The sequence below is a fragment of the Takifugu flavidus genome, chromosome 21 (genome assembly GCF_003711565.1).
Source record: "Takifugu flavidus isolate HTHZ2018 chromosome 21, ASM371156v2, whole genome shotgun sequence".
In the NCBI taxonomy this organism is placed as follows: domain Eukaryota; kingdom Metazoa; phylum Chordata; class Actinopteri; order Tetraodontiformes; family Tetraodontidae; genus Takifugu; species Takifugu flavidus.
The window spans coordinates 11,523,432-11,547,298 of NC_079540.1; the positions used below are offsets into that span (position 1 = coordinate 11,523,432).

The window sequence follows — 23,867 nt, forward strand, 5'->3', positions numbered from 1 at the left end:
AGAGGGGGGGGGGAGAGGGAGAGAGAGGGAGAGGGAGAGGGAGAGGGAGAGGGAGAGGGAGAGGGAGAGGGAGAGAGAGAGAGAGGGAGAGGGAGAGGGAGAGCAGCACAACTGCTGCTGCGATGAACACAAGTGTTCTCTAACAATGACTGAAGCTGCATGTTTTTCCTCCAGGAACCTTTGGAGGAACTTGGCTCAGTTCTGAGGTTCCTGATGCAGCTTCGCCCTGACCCTGAAGCCTCCTGAGGGAGAATTTGAGATGGAGCATCAGAACAAGATTGCAGCTGATAATCAGTCTGATAATGAGCAATAAATGAGTCCAGAATTTTGTCCATTTATGACAGGTGTCGACAAAAGACATCACATAACTCCTGTACTGGCGTCTCTTCATTGGCTGCCCAAAAAATTTAGAATAATTTTTAAAATCTTCTTCTGACCTATGAGGTCCTCAGAGGCCAGCTCCATCCCTAACCCTAACCTGGAGGAGCTAATGACGCCTTATATTCCCAATAGACCGCTCCGCTCTCAGAATGCTGGTCTACTTGCGGTTCCCAGAGTCTCTAGAGGTAGAATGGGGGTCCGAGCATTTAGCTACCAGCGCCCCCTAGTGCTGGGGTCCAGAAACATGATCACCTGACAGACCTCTGTCACCCCACTGGGTCATGGTCTCCTCTCCTCTCCTCTCCTCTCCTCTCCTCTCCTCTCCTCTCCTCTCCCTCTACCCAGCTCCCCCATCAGCAGGAGGGTCCCCCTACATGAGCCTGGTCCTGCTCAAGGTTTCTTCCTGTTAAAGGGGAGTTTTTCCTGCCACTGTTGCTTGTTTGGGGTCAGGCCCTGGGATTCTGGAAAGTGCCTAGATTGATTGATTATGTGAAATCTGAGTAGAGAGCATCAGAACTGGGTTGAAAATGAGCTTTGGAACTGTAATTGTTGCCAAATTTATTTTAGTGTTTTATTTTAGTCAGACGTCTCTGAAGCCGTGAGGAAAAGTGCAGTTGAACACCGGGAATGAGACACAGTCCTACTGTTTATATCAGAGCTGAGAGACAGAGCAGGATGCTGAAACAAATCTGTGGCTGGCATCTTGGAAATGTATCAATTACTGAGATTTAATCCTTGACAGGAGCGATCCCTCCTCCTGCTATTGATCCAGTGTGACAGTTCTGCTCGTACTGAAGGATCCAGGCGGACAGCCGCCTGTTCCAGACACCTCCGGGGTGTCATCCATCTCCCAGCCTGCGTCTCTGAGCAAACCCAACACTTTAATGCTTATTTAAATGGGACAGCGGTCATCAGTCAAGACAAACGGCCCATTCAGGCCAGCATATCTCCAGCAGCAGCAACAAAAGAGGAACGGCAGCAGCGACAGAGGAGGAGCAGCAACAACAGATCAGCAACAACAACAACAGAGCAGCAGCAACAACAGAGCAGCAACAACAACAGAGCAGCAACAACAGAGCAGCAACAGTGACAGCAGCAGCAACAAAAGAGGAGCGGCAGCAGCGACAGAGGAGGAGCAGCAAAAACAGACCAGCAACAACAACAGAGCAGCAACAACAACAGAGCAGCAACAACAACAACAGAGCAGCAGCAACAACAGAGCAGCAGTGACAGCAGCAGCAAAAGAGCAGCAGCAGCAGAAACAACAACAGGGGAGCAGCAGCAAAAACAGAGCAGCTGCAGCAACATTTGCAGCAACAACAACAACAGAGCAGCAAAAGAGCAGCAGCAGCAGAGGAGCAGCAGCAGCAGAGGAGCAGAACTGACACTGACCTCCTGGAAATATTGTCGATCAGATGGGCAACAGGAAACACCCAACTGTTGCATCTACAGCACAAACACAAACATCCTGGACATTTGCATAAAAACTAATTTAACTGATTTCAAGAGGAAAATCCCAGTTGAGGGTCCAGTAGAGTTCAGATCTGATCTGGTCTGCAGGCTGTGAAAGACGAGGAGCCCTGGTCAAACCGAGAACCATGAGCCTGCGAGCTGCCTCACACTGACAGAATCTACTCAGCTTCCGGTTTAAGAGTCGACAGACTTTTATATTGTAAATGCAAGTGCAATGTAAATGCAAGTTTGTCACGCAGGACCCAGATGTTGCATCGAGCTTTCATCAGATATTATGAAAGGAGGAAAATCAGTGATGCTCAGTTTCTGACTTTGCATGAGTGTGTGTGTGCGTGTGCGTGTGTGTATGTGTGTGTGTGTGTGTGTGTGTGTGTTTGCTTTTTTTGGAGGCTTTAAAAACTGCAGTCTGGGCAATGCTTTAACGCTGATGGAGCAACGGTTAAAATGTAAAGAGAACTGGCTGAAAAGCTAAGGTACATCATCAGAGACACGCTGGGTCTGCTGCGTTCTGGTGTCTTCCAGGTTCTTCACCAACGCAGCCATGCTAATGCTAACACTTATTCAATCTGGTGAATTGATGCTAGCGGTCGCTGGTCTCAATGAGGACATTCTTGTAGAGGTCACACATCAATCGCCCAACAGAACCGGTTTCATTTCCTTTCCCTGCTGCAGTAACAAAGAGGAATGGACGAGCGTGTGGACGAAAAGGCCAGCAGGGTCCCAGCGAGTGCAACTGGGAAAGGGGAACGTGGAACTTAGTCAATGTCCAACGGTGGAGCGCTCCTCCTAAAGAGGACCACTGGACACGTCACCGATATCAGCAGAAAGCAAAAGAACCCTGAATTTACAAGAACGGAAGATTATTAACTGTCTACATCTGATTTCTTTCTCTTATTCTGGCACTGAAATATTGAATCCTGATTTTTTAAAAAGGCCATGGGACAGTTTTAGCAGAACAGGCTGTGGTGGGATTTCTGAGCTGGAGCTGTGAAAATGCCATCACTGGTGTGAGTGACTGATCTCAGACCAGCTCTGAATGTGGTGAATCAAAGTGTCTTCAGCAAAGCATGCTGGGTATGAAGCCCGGGAGCACATACCAGCTATGACAAATGCAGCTTTGGTGGATACAAATTGAATTATTCCGACTCAGAGGCATTGGACTGGATGAGGAAAAGATCATTGGTTTGTGTTCTGCTGTCCATCCTTCATGCTGAGCGACAATGACAACAGCAAAGGCGAAGCAGAGGTCACCATCCATCATCATGCGCCACGTGAAATTCATCAGCATTTTTGTCTGCCTGTTTGTTTGTTTGCACGCGCGCGGCAGAGGAAATTAGAAGGACGGAGCGGGAGGAGGTTTATTTCAATCCTGGCCTGATCAATGTACGACAGGCGGAGGGGAGAAAAATCAAAGAATGAGGAACAAGGTCAGGAGGAGAGGAGAGAGAGAGAGAAGCAAAATAGTATAGGATTCTATGTCAAAGTCAGTGTGCAAAGGCGCAGCTCTGATGTCCAGTTAGCTGGATTACTGAAGCCTAACATATATTTTAATTTCAAACCATAAAAAGCAGTCCTTTAAATATCTCTGTCCCGATACCTCTGAGGGAGCATCGCGTTAGCATTGATGCTAATCAATACATCCAAACAAAAATGCCTCCCAGTAGGAGGTTACATCATCGAAGACGAACAAACGTTTTAGCATCAGTTATTTTCACGATGACCTACAGTAGCAGCTTGAGAAGGTGAACTAAAGGAATGAGCCGTGATCACCGTCAAAGCGTGTTGGTAACCAACATTAAGCCCAGATAGTAACGAAGCCCTTTGTATTCAGATAGTTGCTCCTCACAGGCACCGTCTCTTTTGTTGGAAGTGAAGCTTTTCATATCCGAGCATCATTTGTGAGATTGTTGGGGCTCCGTGGAGGCCAGAAGCTTCAGCCAGGATTTTGCCTGCAAGACTCTGGTTCCGCCTCAGAGCTCAAGGCAGCCGAGTCCCAGGTGACCTGTGAGGTGTTTAAAGCAGCTCTGAGGGCCTGCAGACGTGACCAGACCAGGTCAAGGGCCCCGGAACAGGCTGTGGATTCCATCAGCCTCCAGGCCCGAAGGAAAACAGGAGGAGAGGATGAAAAGAAGAGAGAGAAGAAGAGGAAGGAGAGAGGGGGAGAGGAGAAGGGGGCCAGCTGGTGTGTCTAGAGAGCCTCAAGAATCATCCATCCATCCTTTATCTCACCTGAGAATATCAGGTCATCACAGGTGAAACGTCATGGACTGGTTCTGCTGCTGAAGGCCTCGAGAACCTTCATGTCTGGTTGACACCGTGTTTAACAGGACGATCCCACTTTACACCTCACAAACCTTCTGAGAACAGAAGACTCCTCCGACATGGAAATATTATGTTAAGCGGTTTATTAATGAAGACAGAAGATCAGTCAGAGGGTGGCGTCGGCACATTAACCCCAACGTGAGCCAGAAAAAGATCCAACAAATCCAAGATTCACACAGAGGAAACAAAGAATTTAGCTTTTCAGAGTTTAGAATTTTAGCCCAGACTCATTAGAAGAATGAGTCTGGGCTAAAATTCTAAAATGCAGATGTGGAAGGACGGAGGAGCCTGAGGACAGAACCGTGGCCTCCTTCTGAACCCCATTTTGCCAACTTCCCTAAAATAACCTTTGGAATGTCGTGCACGTGATGCATAAATTACCGACAGTTAAAACACCAGGGTGATCCCTGCTCCCTCCCCTTGTCTTCATTGAGGACTTTCAGGAACATTTTCAATGGCTCTGGCTCCCAAAGCTGAGAATCTGAGGGGATTTTCACACCCCCTCACCTATTATCACTGTCGTCTTTGGGGAGCAGGGGTGGGGGGGGGTTGGGGGGGCGGCGTGGTGCCAGGGACTCCCCTCTCACCAGACGCAGCCAATGGGTACAAACGTTTGGCATGGTAAGCAGCCACTCTGGCAGCCGATGGACTCTGAAGGTTCAGGGAGAGGTGACTCATCACTCACCGATGGTAAACACACAAACACGCGTGTTCACAGCTGCAGGCTGCAGACGCAAACACGCCAAAACGCCGCCACCAGCTGCAGCCCCGTATGTGTCATGGAGGGAGGAGACTGCCTGCTCTTGGAGCCAGGGTGCAGAAACACGAGCTTTCGCTGGTGCGGAGACTCCCGCCTGAGCCGGGCTGTGCAGTTAGCCTGCTAGCAGGACTATAACGCATCCGCGAGAGATGTTTCATCGTCCTTGAAGATGAGTCCAAGGAGAGTTTGAGGCTGCAGCCCGAGAACGACGCAGTCAAAAACCTTCAGAAAAACTGCGATGTTTTTACTCTCTCGCACAAGAACGCGACAACAATCGGGATGAGGATTCTCCTGTTCCGGGAGTCGGACCTGGGGTCGACCCGCTTTGATACGTCTGATGAGCCAATTTAGGCCGTAACAGGTGACTCGTCCGTTCGCGTGAGCAGCGTATTGGACAACGCAGAGGACTTCCTGCATGCGGACATTTACACTTTTGCTACATGTTACTTCTGTGGCAGAAGAACCAAAACATTGACCACTCACTCTCGAACATGGTTATGGACGCTATAGCTGCTGGAGATGTAGACGTGGGACATCAAGGGACACTTACATTCATTTGCACCATCAATCTACAAAACCTCAAACGTCACGTTGCTTTGGTGTTGCCTCTTTGCTGCCCCCACAGACCCCCCAGTGGTACTGCAGAGCGAACAGCAGGAGGAACCTGTCCTGAACTTGGACATGGTCTAAATTTTCAACCCTCTGCTCTCAGATGAGAGTTGACCTTGTCGGTGGTTCCTCCCCAGCAGTAAATGCCGTGACCTCCGTGTTAGAGTGGATGAATGTGCCACAGTCTCAGTTAACCAGGAGGATTATTCAGATGAGTCATTTGCATTGCAAATGCAAGTATTGAAAGCAGGCTAACATGCCCTTCAAATAACTTCTGCTGTGGAAGAAAAAAGCCCTCCCACTTCTCCTCCCTGCTAAAATAGTTATAAGGAGGACATGAAAGAGTCTGAACATCACCATCAAGCCCAGTTTGAGTCAACTGGGCTCCTCTGGGACACAGCAGACGGTGTCAGGATCATTTCATGGACACTTTTTTTTCCAGGGAATTCAACATGTGATTAGTCGATTCTGTTGCTCCCACTGGCTCACTTCTTTAAAGTAACGATGGTTTCTGCATGTTCTCAGCCGCTGACAGAGCTTCAGAATTAACAACCTCCTCAGGAAACACGCCATGAGAAATAGTCTTCTTAAAGCTGTCCCAGAAGCTGGAAAGTTCTTTGTTTTTCATGCTGTTTACTAAAAATGTCTGAAGCATTTCTGAAGCCTGAACACAACGGGTAGCTGCAGGAGCCCTGATTTCATCTCCATCGCAAACAAAACCAGTCGGCCAGAAGCTGTGAAGATTGTTAGCTTATTGCTAATGATGACGCTAGCAGAGGCATCTGAGCAGCGCGCTGTGACCTCCTCGGGCCAGAAGCGAGCAGGGATCCAGAGGCAGCACTCGTTCCTCCAGCATGGACTTCATTATCCTCAGTGAGAGCCTGAAAACGTGCGCGCCCCTGCAGCTCCAGCCCAAAGCGGCCAAAACTCTGCTTTGGTTACCGTTCGGACCTGCAGCATCAAACTTCTCAATGGTTCCTCTCATCTTTCTGATTTGTTGGAGTTCTGTCCTTCTGTCTGGAAGCTCCTGACTGAGTTCCAGGAACTGAGAAACTGAAACCAGGAGCTCGTTCAGGTTAAATTATTCAACCCTTCAGAATATTGTGTTTCGGCAAAGATGCAGCGTCGGTCATCGCTAACCAAGTTTTCTAAATGGCCTTTTGTGTGAGCGAAGGTGAAGAGGAAGACGCCGGCCTCTTCTCCGGTTAATGAAGTGCCGCTTTTCCAGCAGCTGACATCAGTATGCTGCTTCAGCTCAGTCCTCCACCCAAGCAGATATCTTTCATTCATTATTGATGTTGTGTGAGAGCAGCTTTCCCCTGAAGGCACACCAGGATTCCCAGAGCCAGAATCGGCATCAAAGGCTTCTCTATAATCTCGTCTTCTCTTTTCCCACCCCTCCGCTCCCTCGCTCGCCACATTACACGGTCCATCGTATTCATTCGCCGTACAGTACGTGTTTAATTATGCCGTCACTTGTAGATAATACGATAGCAGGAGCGGAACAACGCCGTCTATTTCTGCTTTTCCAAATTAAGAACTCAGTTTCCATGCACGAGAACACTGAAGACTAGAACACAGAACCCACGTTCTTCATCTCCCGTAGGAACCTGCAGCGGCGCACCAGTAAGCACAGGTTTGACTGGGAGGACTGGTGCAACCATGTGGCAGCAGAATTCTGATTCAAACAGGTGACCTTCTGACCCCAAAGTCCCATAAAACACGAGATATAAATAATACTGGGACAGAGAGGGTAAATGGACTGATTATACTGGGACAGAGAGGGAAAATGGACTGGTTCTACTGGGACAGATAATTTTAATTTTAACAGTTTTTTTGCCTTTAACTTAAATGTTCAGGTTGAAGAATTTTACTGGACCCTGACAACAAACCAGCAGCTGTGAAGAATCAGAGAAAAAGCAAAAGGGTATGAAAATGTTCCGGTCCATCCAGAACCCCGACCGGAGGATTTAAGAGCTCTAAACGAGACTGCAGGCTAGAATTTTGCTCTTTATCATGAGCAGCTCTGGAACCTGTTCTGGTTCTGTGGGTGAGGCAGGCGACCTCAGTGGCCCGCCTGAGCCATCAGACATTAGCAGAGATCCCTGAGAGCATTTTGCCACCTACTGTCTGACGGCGGTAATCACATGACCATGGGTGTCTCACGCGTGCACAGAATCGTGGGCAAGTGTGTGGCTGAAGGTAGAAAAGAGTCAAAAATGCAGACAAAGACAAAACTGGAGTAAATGGTGAGAAAATGAAAATGTATGGCATCATTAAACTGCTTTGATTCAGGCACAAGGCTCAACATGAAAGAGCAAAAGAAACAGTGGAGTTGCTGATGGAATTAAGCCCATTATTAATGTAGGCTTACTCCAGGCTAGAGCATCTCTGAGCCTCCTCCTTTGATATCTCCCAAAGTCATTAATATTGTATCGTGTAGCTGAAGTCTTAATCACCACATCCAGCGTGGAAAAGCACTTTCCCCCCAGATTTCTCACAGAAACAAGCAGAGCTTCTAAAAAAAAATCATTTCAGCCCGAGCTGCCACTGACTTTGAAATCCCAACTGACAGCCTGTCATTCTGTCATGGGAGGGGGGGCGTTTCCCCATCTCTGCTGCCATTCCACAGAGGACAATGCTGTGGCGCGCATACAAGTGGGTTAATTAAAAGATTCGTAAGTCAATCAGAGAATATTAACATATTGGAGTGTGGCTGCAGTGAGCGGAGGTTCGGAGGCAGGAAAAAACATCAAAGGGTTTAAAGTGCAGGCATGAAAGGCACAAATGAGCTTTGAAAAGAAGCGGCGCTGCCGCAGCCTGCAGCCTCTCGCTGCCTCCCAGGTCCCGCCACCATGACGACAACCGGATCGGTCTCTTCACAGAGGTGTGATATTGTTTTCTATTCCATCTTCCTCTGTCCTGTGGGTCAGTGGTTGAAAACTTGAATTTTTTGTGTTCACCATCAGACGTATTTACACCAAAGGGACGTGAAAGCACCGTTGTTTTGTCAGGTCCATGCAGAGGTGAGCAAGAATTCTGCACCTGAGCTCAGTTTGGAATCAGCCCGGTTTGGGGTCAACAGGTCGCACATGTGCCGCCCTCATCGGCGTCTTCAGCCAACAGTCAGCGGACAAAAGCAGCAGCGCAGGGGAGGTTTTGTCTGTCTGCAGCTTCCAGACGCACCAACAACACAGCCTCTCACGCAGCGCCACACGCACGCCTCCCGTTGTGTCCCACTTCACCTGACTCCGCACATGCCAGAACCGAGCCGCGACAAGTTTCCTTCCACTTTCTCACATCTTTGTTTGCGCCACAGATGGTTCACCCGGACAAACTTACCCGCATCCCGCAGCGGCTCCTGACATCTTAATTCTCCGGCTCGTATCCGCGGTTAAAGCTCCGGAAGCGACACCTCTGCCGGAGATCGAGTCGCGGTTCTCTCCTCTCGGGGAGGGGAGGTGAAGTCCTTTTGGCACAGGGTACCCGACCCGTCGGCGCGCCGCTGCTGCGCGCAAAACACGGAGCTTTCCTTCCAACGGGCGCGCGTTCGCCGCGCGAGAACATGGGGTCTGAACCCCGCGTGCAAGGAGCGCTCGTCAAACTGACACCGTTAACCACGTGACACGAGCTCGCCCCCGCACAGCAGGGTTCACGCGAGACGGACCGAACTCTGCCCCGCGGAAGCGGTTGCAACAGAAAAGTGGGAATTTAACGACAGGTGGCGTCGAGTCAACACGTGACTCGAAGTTCACTATTCAGCGGTTGAACCTGAATTTCTAAGTCTGAACTTGTCCTGATGCTCACTGGTGTTTGTCAGGATTGACAGTCAGTAACAGTGAGGAACAAGATATTTTAAACCTACACTTTCTGATCAATGTTGTTATTTGATGAGTTTTTCACTGGTTGGTTTATTTGGGGGCCACAGAACCATGAATCCACCCGGAGGAGGATCAAACTCCACCTGTAGCTTCAGATAGTTGAGGATTCCAGTCAGTCGCTGAGTCTCAGTCCTCCACAACAGTATCGATCCTCCACAACAGTATTGATCCTCCACAACAGTATCGATCCTCCACAACAGTATCGATCATCAACAACAGTATCGATCCTCCACAACAGTATCGATCATCAACAGCAGTATCGATCCTCCACAACAGTATCGATCATCCACAACAGTATCGATCCTCCACAATAGTATCGATCCTCCACAACAGTATCGATCATCAACAACAGTATCGATCCTCCACAACAGTATCGATCATCAACAACAGTATCGATCATCAACAACAGTATCGATCCTCCACAACAGTATCGATCCTCCACAATAGTATCGATCCTCCACAACAGTATCGATCCTCCACAACAGTATCGATCCTCCACAACAGTATCGATCATCAACAACAGTATCGATCCTCCACAACAGTATCGATCCTCCACAACAGTATCGATCATCAACAACAGTATCGATCATCAACAACAGTATCGATCCTCCACAACAGTATCGATCCTCCACAATAGTATCGATCCTCCACAACAGTATCGATCCTCCACAACAGTATCAATCATCAACAACAGTATTGATCCTCCACAACAGTATCGATCCTCCACAACAGTATCGATCATCAACAACAGTATCGATCATCAACAACAGTATAGATCATCAACAACAGTATCGATCATCAACAACAGTATCAATTTGTTTACCAAAAACCAGTTCCAGTTCCGCCCCAGTTAAAACACATGAAGCCGGTGAACTCTGAACTCAGACAGTAAAACTACTGTAAAGCCACTCACTGGACGACGGAAGGCCGCTCTCACCAGAATCACCATAAGTCTGTCCGAATAATCAACCATCCGAGAGCAGGTACAAACCACCCAGACGTGGAGGGAGGGGGAGGTAATTGGCCACAGGTGAGGTTAAGTGGGTGGGAGGGAAATAAGAGCAGGAGGAAGTGGGCAAAAATGAAACGCTAAACTCAGTTAAAATAATCTCTGTCCAGTGTGTTGCTGTTCATCCCGTTTGAACCCTGATTGGAGGCTTTTACCAGGTTTGTGAGCTCCACTGAGCTCTGCAGCAGCCAGAGGAGCTGCTGTTAGATCACATCTGCTGACCCACTTACTGCAGGAGCTGTGCTGCAGAAGAAGCTGCTCCAGCTGTACAGCATGTTTCTGTCAGAGCCACCCCCAAACACACACAGTCCCCTCTCACTGTCCTGCTGGCTGTTGGCATCACCCACGATCATCAGTGTCTTTCACACACTCCCTTTTCCCACAAATGATCCAACTTTGACTGAGATGAGCCGCTGATTGCAGAAAGACTCCAAAACCCCTCTGAGCAAGAGTCTCTGAAAGCCTCAGAAGGAACAGAGCTGATTCGGTGGGTGAGAAGGTATCATGCAGAGGAATCTGTCCTGCTTCCCGCAGCAGCTGAACTCAGAACCCGATGCTTCAAGGATCCACTCGACTGAAACATGATGTTCCTGATGTTCCAGATGTTTGAAGGGTGCGTTACAACCAGTTTAAAGGTTTTCTACTGAAGAATTCTGAACTGAATTCATCTCAAGCTATTTCAGTTAAGATCAAATTTGTTTTTGTTTTTTTTCAAAGATTTTATGCAGGAATGAGCTTAAATACAATCTAATGTTTTAGGAAGTTTGGATAATTGCAGTCAGTCAAATTAGAGGAAACCTGTTAAAAATTATATAAGTAATTTGTACCAAAATAAAGGGCTTTCTTTGTTTTTGTGGCTGAGCAAACGTTCCTGAGTGCATGTTTATGAAACTAAAAGCTTAAAATTCATCCGTCTGTTTTATTAGTTTAGGAGCATCGTGACATAACGACAGAAGAACATCAGATAAAAGCATAAAACAACTTTCAGAGGCCAACAGTGTCACAGGAAAAGGAAAAGATTGTTTCTGTACTTTCTGGCCATTATTCACCAACTTTCACACCAAATATTCAGGAGCTGTGAGCTGATGGGGTCACAGGTTCTCCACCCTTTGCTGATGAACACAGAGGGACCAGAACATCCTCCAACCTGAGGCCTCACCACAACTCTGCAGTAAAGAGTTTGTGTCGGGACGAAATCAAAGTGTCATCAGGAGCCAGTTAGAGTCACTTAGTCTCATACTCCTGCTGCTGCCGTGCTCTGATGCTCAGAACCTGAAGAGCAACGCTGCTGCCGTGCTCTGATATGACTGTTTGCCATCTTAATGCCACCCCCCCCCCCCCCCCCCCCCCAAGCCCAAGACAGATTTAGTGGCAAAAGATGATGTCGTTATCAGCACCGGGCGCTGAGAGAGCATTCCTCTTCCTGAAGATTCTATCTGCAGCCTCCTCTGCAGACAGCAGGAGAAAAGAGAGCAATGGCGGCGGAGGGCCGGGAAACTCCTCTTTTTGACACCGTATCAACTGGGCGCTCCTTATCGCTCCCGCGTGCTGCTGAGCCAGACGATTGCCGGAGCGGTTTTATTCACACAGGCCCGACACTCAATAAGTCTCCCACACCCCCTCCCTCTGTTAGCTGTCAGCGCCACTGTAGCCGACACAAGAGCCGGACGACGCAGATGAGCCGACCTACAGCAACAGATCGAAGTGAGCTGTGTTCTAAAGAAAACCCACTCCTGACCTCGTTACTGAGGTAACAATTTGATTCCAGGCGGCAGCAAAGGAAGAACAATGAGTGTCTTTATTTAAAAGTGATCAACTCAATTACAATAAGTAGCTCACAGGTGAGGAAGACCTCAGCTTCTGCTCCTCCGCTCTGTTTGTCTGCATTCACACATGAGGCCTGTGTGCTGCATAATGGTGCACGTGTGAAAGGGGCTGCATAATGGTGCACGTGTGAAAGGGGCTGCAGGAGATTCTCCTCGTGCTCAAGGCTGCAGTCAGCTCAGAGGAAACACAGAAGCAGCTGAAGCTGGATGGGCAGTCCTGATGTCTTTCATCCCGATGTCTTATTCCAGATCTTATCGTCCTGGATCTGCTGTGGGGAACCTCAGCTGACCTCCTCGGGCACAGACTCAGACTTCATCACTTTGGTTATCGGCTTTTCTGGAAGTGATACCTAGAACTTCTCCTCTCCTAGACAGGAAGTGATGCCTGTCCCTTTGCTGATGTGAAACCAGGAGGACTTTTCTGCTCTGGGAGGATAGATGCGCCCCGCTTCCACGCTGCTCAATCACCAACGTAATTACACCATCTGGTTTTGCCGCATGCAGCCTCTGATGGAGGACTTCTCCGGACCAGCCTCGGCCTCTCTTCTACACTTTAAGTACTGTTGTCATCGCCGTAGGTTCATCAGCTTCTGGCCTTCCTCCTCCAGCTTCACACCGGCAGCACAGGCCTGTATGTTCTGCTGAAGAATGTTAGCGAGCGAGGCTTAATCTCTGTCATATGTCAGCGTGATGGCCCAGCGTATGCTGCTCTAACAGTTCAGGATTATTGCAGTGGGCTCATCTCCTCACAGACATGGAGATCAGTAGATTTTACACCTTCAGGAGATGGTTCCTCTGACAAGCTGCGTCTGACGTTTTTTATGTTCTCTCAACCACAGATCAGCTGTATCTGTTACTGAACATCGATATCGGAGGTGAAGCTACGGTGGGGATACGTGGCACCGCAGCCCAGAGCCTTTGAGGAGCTCCTCTGTCATCCAGCCTCTGGTCAATGTGTTGGAGCAACAAAATTGATATTGATCTTCTGCTTTGACAAAGTTTGATGGGAGGCAGAAAGGATGGATGCTCTTCCAGATTCAATAATATTCCAGACTGCCACAATACGGATCACCAGGTAGCTTATTAAGAAGTATCTGACTGACTCGACTCACTTCTTCCTGTTCTAAGTGATGATTCCAGGCCTGGAAGCTCCTCCACAGGTGCGACTTCCATGTTATTAACATGTTATTTCAGACACACTCCACGCAGATCAATGCCCACTTTGTCCCGAGGCCTGGGGGGGCTCTTACTCGCCATTGATTGTCAGAGGAAGTGGAGTTGGCAGGTCTGTGCTGGAGAAAGTAATGACTATTGAGCTGATGTGAGGGGATAAGCTGCAGCTCAGCCTGGCTTAGTGGACAGAAATACAGTGGAGGCGAGAGGGGCTGCAGAGGGCCCTGGTCCTGAGGAGACGTTCCTTTAGTTTATCGAGAACACGTGGAATGGATCACAACACTGTTTGTGGCTTTCACAGCACGACAAAGTGGAAAACAAACTTTCCCATCTGAAACCGCTGAACTGGTCAGGAGCCAACAGCAGGAAATTAAAATGAACAGCTGTTCTACGTCTCCTTCGGTGTAATGTTAGCAAAGAGGATCTCCTCGCAGAAGCTTCGTCAATGGAACGTCTGCTGCCCCGGTTTTGCTCGTTTCCTAGTGACAGTGTCATCATCTGCGGTGATGGAGGAACATCATGATGGATGAGTTTGGGCCGCAGTCTCATCAGGCCCTGGACGATGTAATCTAAATCTCAGAGGAACAGGAGAACAATCAGGTGGGATGGCTCGCTCACAGAGGAAGACCCTTGAATGCGTCATGGCAAAAACAGAGGATTATCACCAAACCCTGGAAACACCGACAGGCAGCTTCATCTAAACAACCAGCAAGCTTCATTCCTTTGTTCCCGAGCAGCTTCTGAATGGGGCCCAGCAGGAATCCTCCGATGCTGGCGGTAAAGGATATTGTGTTATTTTTGCTCATCACAGATGGATGAGGGTCCGCGTTCAGCCTGTGGTGTGTGATTCCTTATCTCTGTCACCAGGCAGGGGTGTGAGCTCACCAGGACCATCTATCTGAGTTTGCAGCACAGCTCAGGGGAACTATTGAACAGGTCAACGTGAGGGCAACTCAGGAGACAATGACACCCGAGCAGATAATGACACTGTAGAATACGGTTGCCTGGAAATGTCCGTCCTTTCATCAGAGCTGTCGCATGTCGAGGGAACAAGAGTCGTCCGTCCACGTCTGCTGCTGGATGCTGCACATGTTTCCTTGATCTGAACTCTGTGGAGGCTCACAGGGGGAGAGTTTCTCCTCAGGCCAGATTAAGACAGTCTGAGGCTAAAGGTCTGAAATAAAAGACTGGCTTACCCGTGTCCTCCTGATGTGTCTCACAGATGGAACACTGACATCTAAGTAAATGTTCCTTCTCTGCAGAGCAGCCGACAGTTTCAAACCACATGATGAAACTACCCGTAAAACTGTCTGAGGATTAGTTTTGTTTGAGAGCAACACGCTGGAGTGTGATGAGACCGACTTACAATAGTGGGATCCACGGGAGCTGATGTAATTCAGCTGTTGCTAGGCAATTACAGTTCTTCCAAACTGTCACATTCACTGTTGAGACTTTGACAGACTGCACGTAGTGGTGGCTGAATCTGCATAACCGACTTCCCCTCTTTATATCAAATGCAACAGCTCAAGCAAATCTTTTTCAACAACCCCCACCCCCACTCCCACCCCCACCCCCAGCACTGACTTTGCCATGTTGTTTGTACATGTTGCAGTTTTACATGTGACCACTTGGGGGCAGCAGTCGAACACGGTAGAAAAATTACTGTTTTTTTATTTCAATCAAGCATTACGTAATATTTTAACAAATAAGATCATCTTTTTTAAAATAAGTAATAGATTATTGGTTAATGTTTATGAAACACTTTTTTGTTCAAAATATAAAAAGCAATTGAATCAATACAGATGTGCAAATTGCTTAAGAAACAAGGAATAAAATAAATAAATAGATTTCATTACAAGAGAATAGACAGTATATTTGTATTACATGAGTTTGTTTAATTTCTATAACAACATTTGGTTTCTGTTAAGAACCTTCATTTCATCTTGATGCATTTATCTTTGCATTAGTTAGTAGTTTATTGACAGTATGGTTCGGTAATGTTTCTGTTGTTTAAAAGATATGCACTCTATGTAAACATGTGTGCAAACATGCGGTATCTTTATGATGTGTGTTACAGGCTATTTCAGTCTTTGTCAATTTATGCTGTGTCTTTTTACACGCATTTTTCTTTAGAATTGGGTTGAAAACACCTGTGATGATCCTCTTATTTATGAGTTTATCAATAATTAGTGAACAATTTTGGCTGAGACAAACTTTGATGCACAGTTGTTAGTTCTTGTTTCCTCTGTCGCTTTTCGCAGCCTAGGCCCCTCCCCCTGTGTGTGTGTGTGTGTGTGTGTGAGAGAGAGAGAGAGAGAGATGAATGGTGTTGAATGGTACAGGCAGCTCACAGGGACATGTGTACCCAGCCTGGAGCAGCACATCTGGGGTCTGCGGGCGTTCAAGAGACCAAAACCCAGCGCTTGACCTCCACTCATTCATGTGAGTATGATGGTTCTCTTGATTACTTGATGGAGTTTCCAATGTTTGTGTCTGGATCTGATGTTGGTCTGCTGGTGGATCCAGACAGGAACCAACCAGACCAAAAGCTTCAGATTCCAGGTGTTTGATCAAAGAGAAGAGAACAGCAGGGACTCCCCTAAACTTTCACCCATCAGTCACCCATCTTTCCATGGAAAGAGTCTTTCAAGTCTTTAGTCTCTTTCCATGGAAAGATGGGTGACTTCCTGTTTGTGGGATATTTATAGGTCAGAACGTCTTTCTTTCCCCTCATTAGTGAAACAAACAGATATCAGAACAGTTTATTCTCCATCTGACGGAACCAGTGTGACTGGAAGCAGTTACACATGAGGTGATTCTACCAGGTAGCCTGATGCAGCCGCTTCAGTTATACTGGATTATATACATATATCACATGACATAAAGACTAGACAGGATAGTTTTATTCAAGCTTATCGGTCATATAAGCAACAGCGCAGTGGTTCCCTTCTGAAGAAAGATGAAGTAAACACAGAACGAAACTGCTACAAATACAGAAGTGTGTGTATGTGTGTGTGTGTATATATGTTTGTGTTTGTGTTTGTGTGTGTGTGTGGGGGGTGTATGTGTGTGTGTGTGTGTGCGTGCATCTGACTCAAAATCATGTCTTTTTCTCCCTTCATCCATGTTTTCTCCTTTCCAGTGGAACAATGTTCCTAAACACGTCTCTGTCTCCTCACATCCTCAATAAGAGGCAGGAGGGCAGCGGGGACATCGAGGCCATCACTGCCAAGTTCGCCATCATCATCTTCACTGTGACTGTCCTGTTCGGCCTTGTGGGAAACGCCATGGTCATTTGGGTGGCTGGATTCAAGTTAAAGGTGCGCAAAGACCAGAAACCACCATTTTGTTTCACTTGACCTCAAACCCGCCCTGCTGCGTTGGCCACCAAAGAAACAGGCGCCATTGTCCCTTTAATCTGATAAACTAACACCTGACTGGCTGCTCACAGCTGATCTGATCTGAGGAGCAGCAGAGTCCAGGTCCAGGAACCAACCAGGACCCTGAGCTCCTCCCCAGAGGATCCGCCAGCGTCAACCTTTTTAACACTCGGCTGTTATTTTGTTTTTCAGCCCAACGTCACCAACGTGTGGTTGGTGAATCTGGCCGTGGCCGACTTCATCTTCTGCTCCACGCGCATCCTGTCGCTCATCAAGAACCTCTTCTACGACTACTGGCCGTACGGCCTCTTCTTCTGCAGGTTCAACGGTTTCTTCAAGTACGCCAACATGTTCTGCTCTGTGTTCCTGCTCGCCATCATCAGTATGGACCGGGTGCTTTGCGTATGGCAGCCATTCTTTGCCAGGCGAAGAAGAACCCTACTGGCCGCCAGGATGGTGGCCATTGGCGTCTGGATTGCGGCCGTCATCCTCAGCAGCCCCTACTTTATTTACCGCCGCATCTCTATGGGTAACAACAACCTGAGTCGGTGTTCTACGGGTGTTGAAGACAGGCAGAGTAGCACTAATGTAGCGCTGTACACCAATCGCTTCCTGTGCGGCTTCCTGCTGCCCTTCGTAGTCATCCTCGTTTGTTACATCCTGGCCGGGGTTGGTATTCGCCGGACCCGCCTGTCAGGAAAGTCCCGCCCCCTGCGCATACTGGCATCATTAGTGATCGCTTTCTTCGTGTGCTGGGCGCCGTACCACTGCATCCAGCTGGTGAAGCTGGTGTTTGGGAAGAACGAGGCGGTGAAGATTCTGTCTCCGCTCACGTCGGCTGTGGCGTACTTCAACAGCTGCATCAACCCACTTCTGTATTTCTGCATGGGGCTGCAGGGGAGGGGCCACTTCAGGCAGAGTCTGACAGGGGTCTACAAGAGAGCTCTGGAGGACGACCTGGAGAGACAAATGATGCAGTCCAACGAGCAGTCTCTGGACGACAGCACCACGTCCAAACACAGCACCGTCATGGCCACAGGGCGGAGCCTAGCAGTGAAGGCCACGCCCACTTTTAGTTAGAGGCCTTTTGTTCGGGTTTGCCCATTGGGACAGGGACGCATGGATCGACTGCAGCCTCTTTCTCAGAGTATTCCAACTAAAGTCAGGAAAGTGTTTCCATCCTGTTTGTCTGTGGGGGCGGGTCTTAGGCCGATGGGGGGGGGGGGGGGTAGCCAGTAACTCCCAGCGCCCCCCCCGACTGATCCAGGGTCACGCTGAAGCAGAATCAAACTCTGATCAGTTTGGACAGCCAAATTAAAAACACACACAAAAGTTCCCACCACTGCAGCGATGCCAGTGACCTTTGACCTGCAGCCCTCCATCAGTGGGTGGTAAAGCCTCAGAGATGAGGAGTCTTTTCTGATATTTGGGCCTCAGCGACCAGCTGCTCTCATCATGTTTGAACGTGTTATGTGGTTGACCAAATTAATGGTTCAGCTCTGGCGGTTTCCTGTCTTCTCTCATTTCTAACGTCAGACTAACTCACAATAAAAGACGCAAAAACATCTTTAACTTTCAGCTCAATATCACACATCCTCTAAAATTCTTACAAATTAATTGCTTTGGATTTCCAAATGCAAAACTTAAAGATTTCCTTTTCTTAAAAAAAAAACATTAAAACACGATTTTTAACCACTGAAAGTGCTTTTTAGTTTCTTGGGTTTGTTTTTAGGTTGAAGTGAAAGCAAAAAATAAAGCAGCACCATCCGCAGCAGCAGTCTGCTAACTAAACCAGCCTCTCTCAGCTCCTGTCTCTTCTTTTGGTTTCTGCCTTCAGAAGCTTCGAAAAATACAACCTGAGATTGTGAAAATGACCTTCGTTTGAAACGGTGAAGTTGTGAAATTACAGATTAAATAAGCAGATAACGTAAAAAGCTAAGTGGAAATGTGGCGAAACTACTTTTCGTCCAAACATTGATAGAAAGATAATTGAAAGTTACTTTGCCTCTCACTCCTGTACGACGAAAAAAAAAACATGTTTTATGTGAATTAACTCGGTTGTTTATCTATAATTACTGTTAAACTTCTGTTTTTAAACTAAATAAAGTTAAGACAGTGAATCAGAATTCTTTCATGGACTCAGTATTTGCTGATCATTGACTCTTCCTCTGCTGCTCCTGTTGTGAACGTTGATGCAGCTGCATGTTTTTACTCGTTCAAAATATCATGTTGATGTGCCAGTTAGCTGCTGAGGCTCAGTGATGTCAGAGTGTAATCAGGCTGTAAGCACAATAACACAGATCATGGAAAAGTCTAATAAAGAAAAACACAGAATAACAGCATAAAATCGCCATTTTAATAGCGGTTTTCAATCCGAGAATATTAAATTCAAATAAGCGACTAACGCGGACTTTGGGTCCCTCTTGTGGTCATTATGCAATATTGCACCACATTAAACTGCTGCGCCACCACTTTTAATAATAATAATATAAATATATTAATATCAAGACTAAAATATTTGAATGAGAATAAAGATGTCAGCTGAAGTCATAAGTGGCAATTATTTATTTTGTGGAATGTTAAAATATTCACATCCAACAGAGACGGACATGTAACAGAGCAGCTGACTACAGAGAGAAAAAAGCATTCTCTGCTCTAAAAAACATGATCAGAAATGTCATTTCAAGCATCAGACACAAAAATGGAGGAAATGGAAAAGGGGGGGTGTTGTGGCTAAAGCTACATTTAAATTTGGCCTGCTGTCGACAAACAGGAACAGGACCAAACAGCCGAGTGAAATTTAGTGGACACGGTTTGGCCTCACAGCAAGATGGACGCCTCAGTCAGCAGAGGTTCAAAAAGCTTATTCAGCGACTTCACAGACACGGTGGCTCCGGATGGAAGTTTGGAGCACAGATCAGAGAGGTGACCAACGGCTAAATACACCAAAACCCTTCACTCCCGGACCTTTGAGTCAGAAAGGAGCTGGTAAAAAGACAACACACCCCTCGTAAGCATTAATCCACGTAAACCCACCATTTCCTGTCCTCCTTCTGGCCTTCCCGTCTCACTCGTACTCCGCGATCACCACCATCATGCCGACTCCAAACAGCAAAGCCAGAATCTCCATCACAGACTGGCCGAAACTGGAGCGACCCACCAGCAGTTCTGGGAGGACCGTCACCGTGGCGATGTAGACGAAGCCCCCGGCAGTGAACGGGAGGATCCAGGTGGTCGCTGCCGTGCCCGCGCCCTGCGCCAACAGCGAGCAGATCGTCCCGGCCACAGCCCCAAGGGCCGTCAGCAGCTGGAGAAAAATGGCCTGATGGGAAAGAGGAAGCGGACGGCGACGGTGAGATGCGGTTTCAGGAGGTATCGATCTGTTGATCGGTGATGACATCACTGTTCACGGGACACGTGCAGAGCAACAAACGCTTCAGCCACCTTTCTTTTGGTGCAGCCTGACTGGATGAGGATGGCGAAGTCTCCGATCTCATGCGGGACCTCGTGCAGTAGGATGGTGAGGGTGGTTATCGTGCCGACCGTCGGACTAACCAGGAAGGACGCCCCCATGGCCAGGCCATCGGTGAAATTATGGATGACGTCAGCTGCCAGGTTCAGGTAACCCGACACCTTGATGTCTATGTTGTGAGAGCATTTTTAAAATCATTTATGTTGTTACATTTTGTAATTAATGCATGATATTAATTACAATTGCTCGTGTTCATGATGGCGTCTAACTGAACATTTTTGTCTTGCTGTCTGAGCCAGTAACGCCCTCAGAATTCCAGACTAATACAACAGATGTAGATGTGATGATGCAGCGTTCAAGAACATCTAATAATAGTTACATTTAAGAAAAATAAAACAGATCCGATCATAATTTTTAACTATATTACCTAAAGAATGCAGCGTGGAAATAGTTGCAGAATTCTAAAAATAGCAGCAATGATGAGCAGCATTAATGCACGCCACCCTCACTTACCTTCATCCAGAGAGATTCAAGATTATTGGGAGTTTTTTGATCAACACAATTATGAAAATATACTTGTAGTGTATTTCGTATTTGACCACTGGGGGCGCACATTCATTTTTTAAAAGGCAGAAGTGCTAATTATAGGGGTAAATAAAGGTTTTCAGACTTTAAGTTTTTAGATTTTCCCATTAAAAGAAATCAATAAAGCACTTTCTAACATCAGGCCTGACCTGGTAAACCTGAACAAGTTAAAAATCTCAACCTAAATCAACTTAAACTCGACCTAAACTCACCTGTGCAGGGCTCATCTTTTGTGGCCTTTGCCGTCTTCTCCTTTTCCTTCTCGTCTTCATCATCACTGTGCTTTTCTTTTGGCTTGGCTGAGTATCAAACAGAGGTCAGATTTACCCCCCCAGTCCACACCCACACAGGGAAACGTGCGTTTGAGCAGGAGCGGCAGGCGAGTTTGTGACGACGAACCTTGAGAGGAGCTGTGAGAGTGGCCGTGGCCCTCGTTGCCCTTGAGCAGACGCACAAACTTCTCCACGATCAGAAACGCAACGAGTCCTCCGAGAACCCACAAACCCACCGACATGACGTGATCGTGCTCGGCTCCTGGGAACAGAGCAACCGTCAGACCGCGAGATACAAACCGAGAGCGTGAACGGACTCAAAACCCGACTAAGACAGAACATTTCTGCTCACAGGAAGCAGAAATCACAGAAGTTTAGGGTAAATTCCTGGTGAAACAAGGTAATTAGCGCCCACCGTGGGAGTGGCCATGGGACTCTTCACTTTTGTGGGCGTGTCCGTGGTCGTCTCCATGGTGAGAGTGTGGGGCTGCGCAGGGGAAGAGTAGAATGAAAGGACATTTCATGTACACTCGTCTCTCCAGTCACCGTTCAACATCATTTGAATCAATAAATGTGGGATGAACCACAGGGGACACAGGAGTGAGCCGCCCAGGCTGGAGGGGCAAACGGTCCCGTCCTGCAGGATCTCCGTGTACGGATGTTTTCCTGTTTGCTCGCAAACAGGAGAAAAGTGCCTCAAAGCTGCTGCGTGTCAACATGGGCAAACAACCGTTAGAAGAGCTGCGAGGTGTTTTACGAGCTGCTCTCGGGGACACAGACAGTCGGGAACGCCGTCCGAGAAAACTCCCATCAAACTGTTTGGATTCGCTCCATCCGACGTCTCCGGGCACTGAACACAAACCTGTGCAACCGCGAGCAAAAGTCATCAGAGCCTACCCAACGCGTGAGGGATGAGGTGGAGGAAGGCGTCGCCCAGCAGACCCCCCGAGGCGAAGCTGAGCAGAATCTTCAGCAGGTTCTGGTGTTGGTCGCTGTTGGACTGAACTGGGATCAGGAACAGGATGAGGAAGGGAGCCGCGCTGATCAGCAGGGTGGACCCGATGGCCTGGAGGAGGAGAGGGGGAGACTTTTATTAAAGCGGTCGAAGCACCTGAGACACACTGAGCTGCTTTAGCCCCTCTGCTGTTTGTCCACGTGACACCGTCCACGACCTCAGCCGGACCAAACGAGTTTTATGTCCCGCCCCTTTTCTAGACACCGTTATAATCTACTCTGAAGTTGATCAAAAAGTCCTCCTTGTGTACATATTTAGCCAGACGGGGTGATAATATTTGCACTACAACTGTGCAGATGACAGGAGGAAACAGACATTCCTGGATTTATCCCTGCAGGGGACAGGCTAGGAAAAGACTGGATAATTCATCTTCACCACATTATTCCCGAGACCACATCACCTGCATCCAGAGCTCCACCATGTCCCTCTGTGGGGCTTTCCTCTTGTCCTTCTTCCACCCCTGAGAGCCCCGGTGGCCACTCTCCTCCTTGTGATCGTGAGCGTGTCCATGATCGTGAGCGTGTCCATGATCGTGAGCGTGTCCGTGTCCCTGATCGTGAGCGTGTCCATGATCGTGAGCGTGTCCGTGTCCATGATCGTGAGCGTGTCCATGATCGTGAGCGTGTCCGTGTCCATGATCGTGAGCGTGTCCGTGTCCATGGGGCTCCTCTTTGGGGAGGTTGGCCTCAGCGCTCCACTTGCTTGCTCCATGGAACATCTTCACCTCAGGGTCATGGAAATGCTCCTGGTCTCCATGGGAGTGACCATGATGATGGTGGCTGTGGTCACCATGGGAATGGCTGTGAGCAGAGCCTGAATGTAAGTTTAGAGGAAATAGTGAAGATGCGACAACCGCCAGCAGCAGCAGGTGTGGGCATCCCATTTTGGTCGGTCTGCGGGGGAAAATAAATAAAGGAAATAACTTTTCTCTTCCACACTTTATGAAAATCATCATCTGAACATCACAGGAACAAATAGTAACAGGCAACGTTAAAGGAACAGTTTGGCAAACAAACAGCTACTCTCGTTTTCTCCTTTAACTTCCTCAACAAAGTTTACTTTTCATACAAACTGACCAAATCTGCCAGCGATTGTCGCCCCCAGCTGCAGATTTCCGCGTTTTTCCATCAAATGCAACGTTTATAAAGTGAGTCGGAGCATCTGTTGATGCTTTAGGGGACCTTCTGTCATAAACTGCGAGCAGCTGACGCCTCGTCAAGCCACCTGAAGATTAGACTACACGTCGGGTATGAAATAAAACAAAGAATGTCAGATCTTTAAAAGGCGCAGCCTTTATCTGACAGTAAACTGCCAAATCCGATCATTAAACATGGGGAGCCGGCCGGCTAGCTGGCGAAGCAGCTACGTGCTAGCATGCTTCCGCGTCAGGAGGAATCACTGTGAAAGTAAACACTGCATTCTTACCGGGTAGCGTCGGATATCGCCAGGCGTCGAGCCGCTGGATCACTCTCTCCTGGCTGCAGAGCAGTGTGTTTGGGGAACTCCTTATAGTTCTCCCAGAGTTGACGCCGTTGTTAAGACGTGGCATTTACTCAAGTAAACGCAACCAAATCTCGCGGGGGCGCGTTCCATTCCGATGGAGCTTCCTTCTATGCTCCCTTGTCGTGTGTCTGTTGGCAAACAAACATGTTTGAAATGAATACGACGTCACCATATTTATGCTGAATCGTGTTTATATCTTTATGCAA

General features: G+C 48.0%; 3 protein-coding genes across 5 annotated transcripts in view; 1 reads left to right on the forward strand and 2 right to left on the reverse strand.

Moving 5' to 3' along the window:
* LOC130518438 (retinoic acid receptor beta-like) overlaps positions 1–9,180 on the reverse strand; it is a 66,045-nt gene extending 56,865 nt beyond the window's left edge. Inside the window, exon 1 of one of the 3 annotated variants that reach the window (XR_008948029.1) lies at positions 8,888–9,180. The gene's annotated coding sequence lies outside the window, so the exon portion shown is untranslated. The remainder of the gene's footprint in view (positions 1–8,887) is intronic. The other 2 variants (XM_057021043.1, XM_057021045.1) reach the window with 2 other exon arrangements.
* Positions 9,181–15,733: 6,553 nt separating this feature from the next.
* LOC130518449 (formyl peptide receptor 2-like) lies at positions 15,734–18,940 on the forward strand. Its single transcript, XM_057021067.1, has 3 exons — positions 15,734–15,876; positions 16,577–16,754; positions 17,007–18,940. Exons 1-3 carry the CDS (start codon positions 15,758–15,760, stop codon positions 17,892–17,894), a joined length of 1,185 nt encoding a protein of 394 aa, XP_056877047.1. The 5' UTR covers positions 15,734–15,757; the 3' UTR covers positions 17,895–18,940.
* Positions 18,941–19,361: 421 nt separating this feature from the next.
* Positions 19,362–23,770, reverse strand: slc39a7 (solute carrier family 39 member 7). The gene is made up of 9 exons (XM_057021047.1): positions 23,584–23,770; positions 22,559–23,051; positions 22,041–22,209; positions 21,559–21,630; positions 21,271–21,405; positions 21,084–21,170; positions 20,259–20,455; positions 19,851–20,136; positions 19,362–19,781 (listed from the first exon to the last, which is right to left on the reverse strand). Exons 2-8 carry the CDS (start codon positions 23,039–23,041, stop codon positions 19,882–19,884), a joined length of 1,398 nt encoding a protein of 465 aa, XP_056877027.1. The 5' UTR covers positions 23,042–23,051; positions 23,584–23,770; the 3' UTR covers positions 19,362–19,781; positions 19,851–19,881.
* Positions 23,771–23,867: the final 97 nt, after the last annotated feature.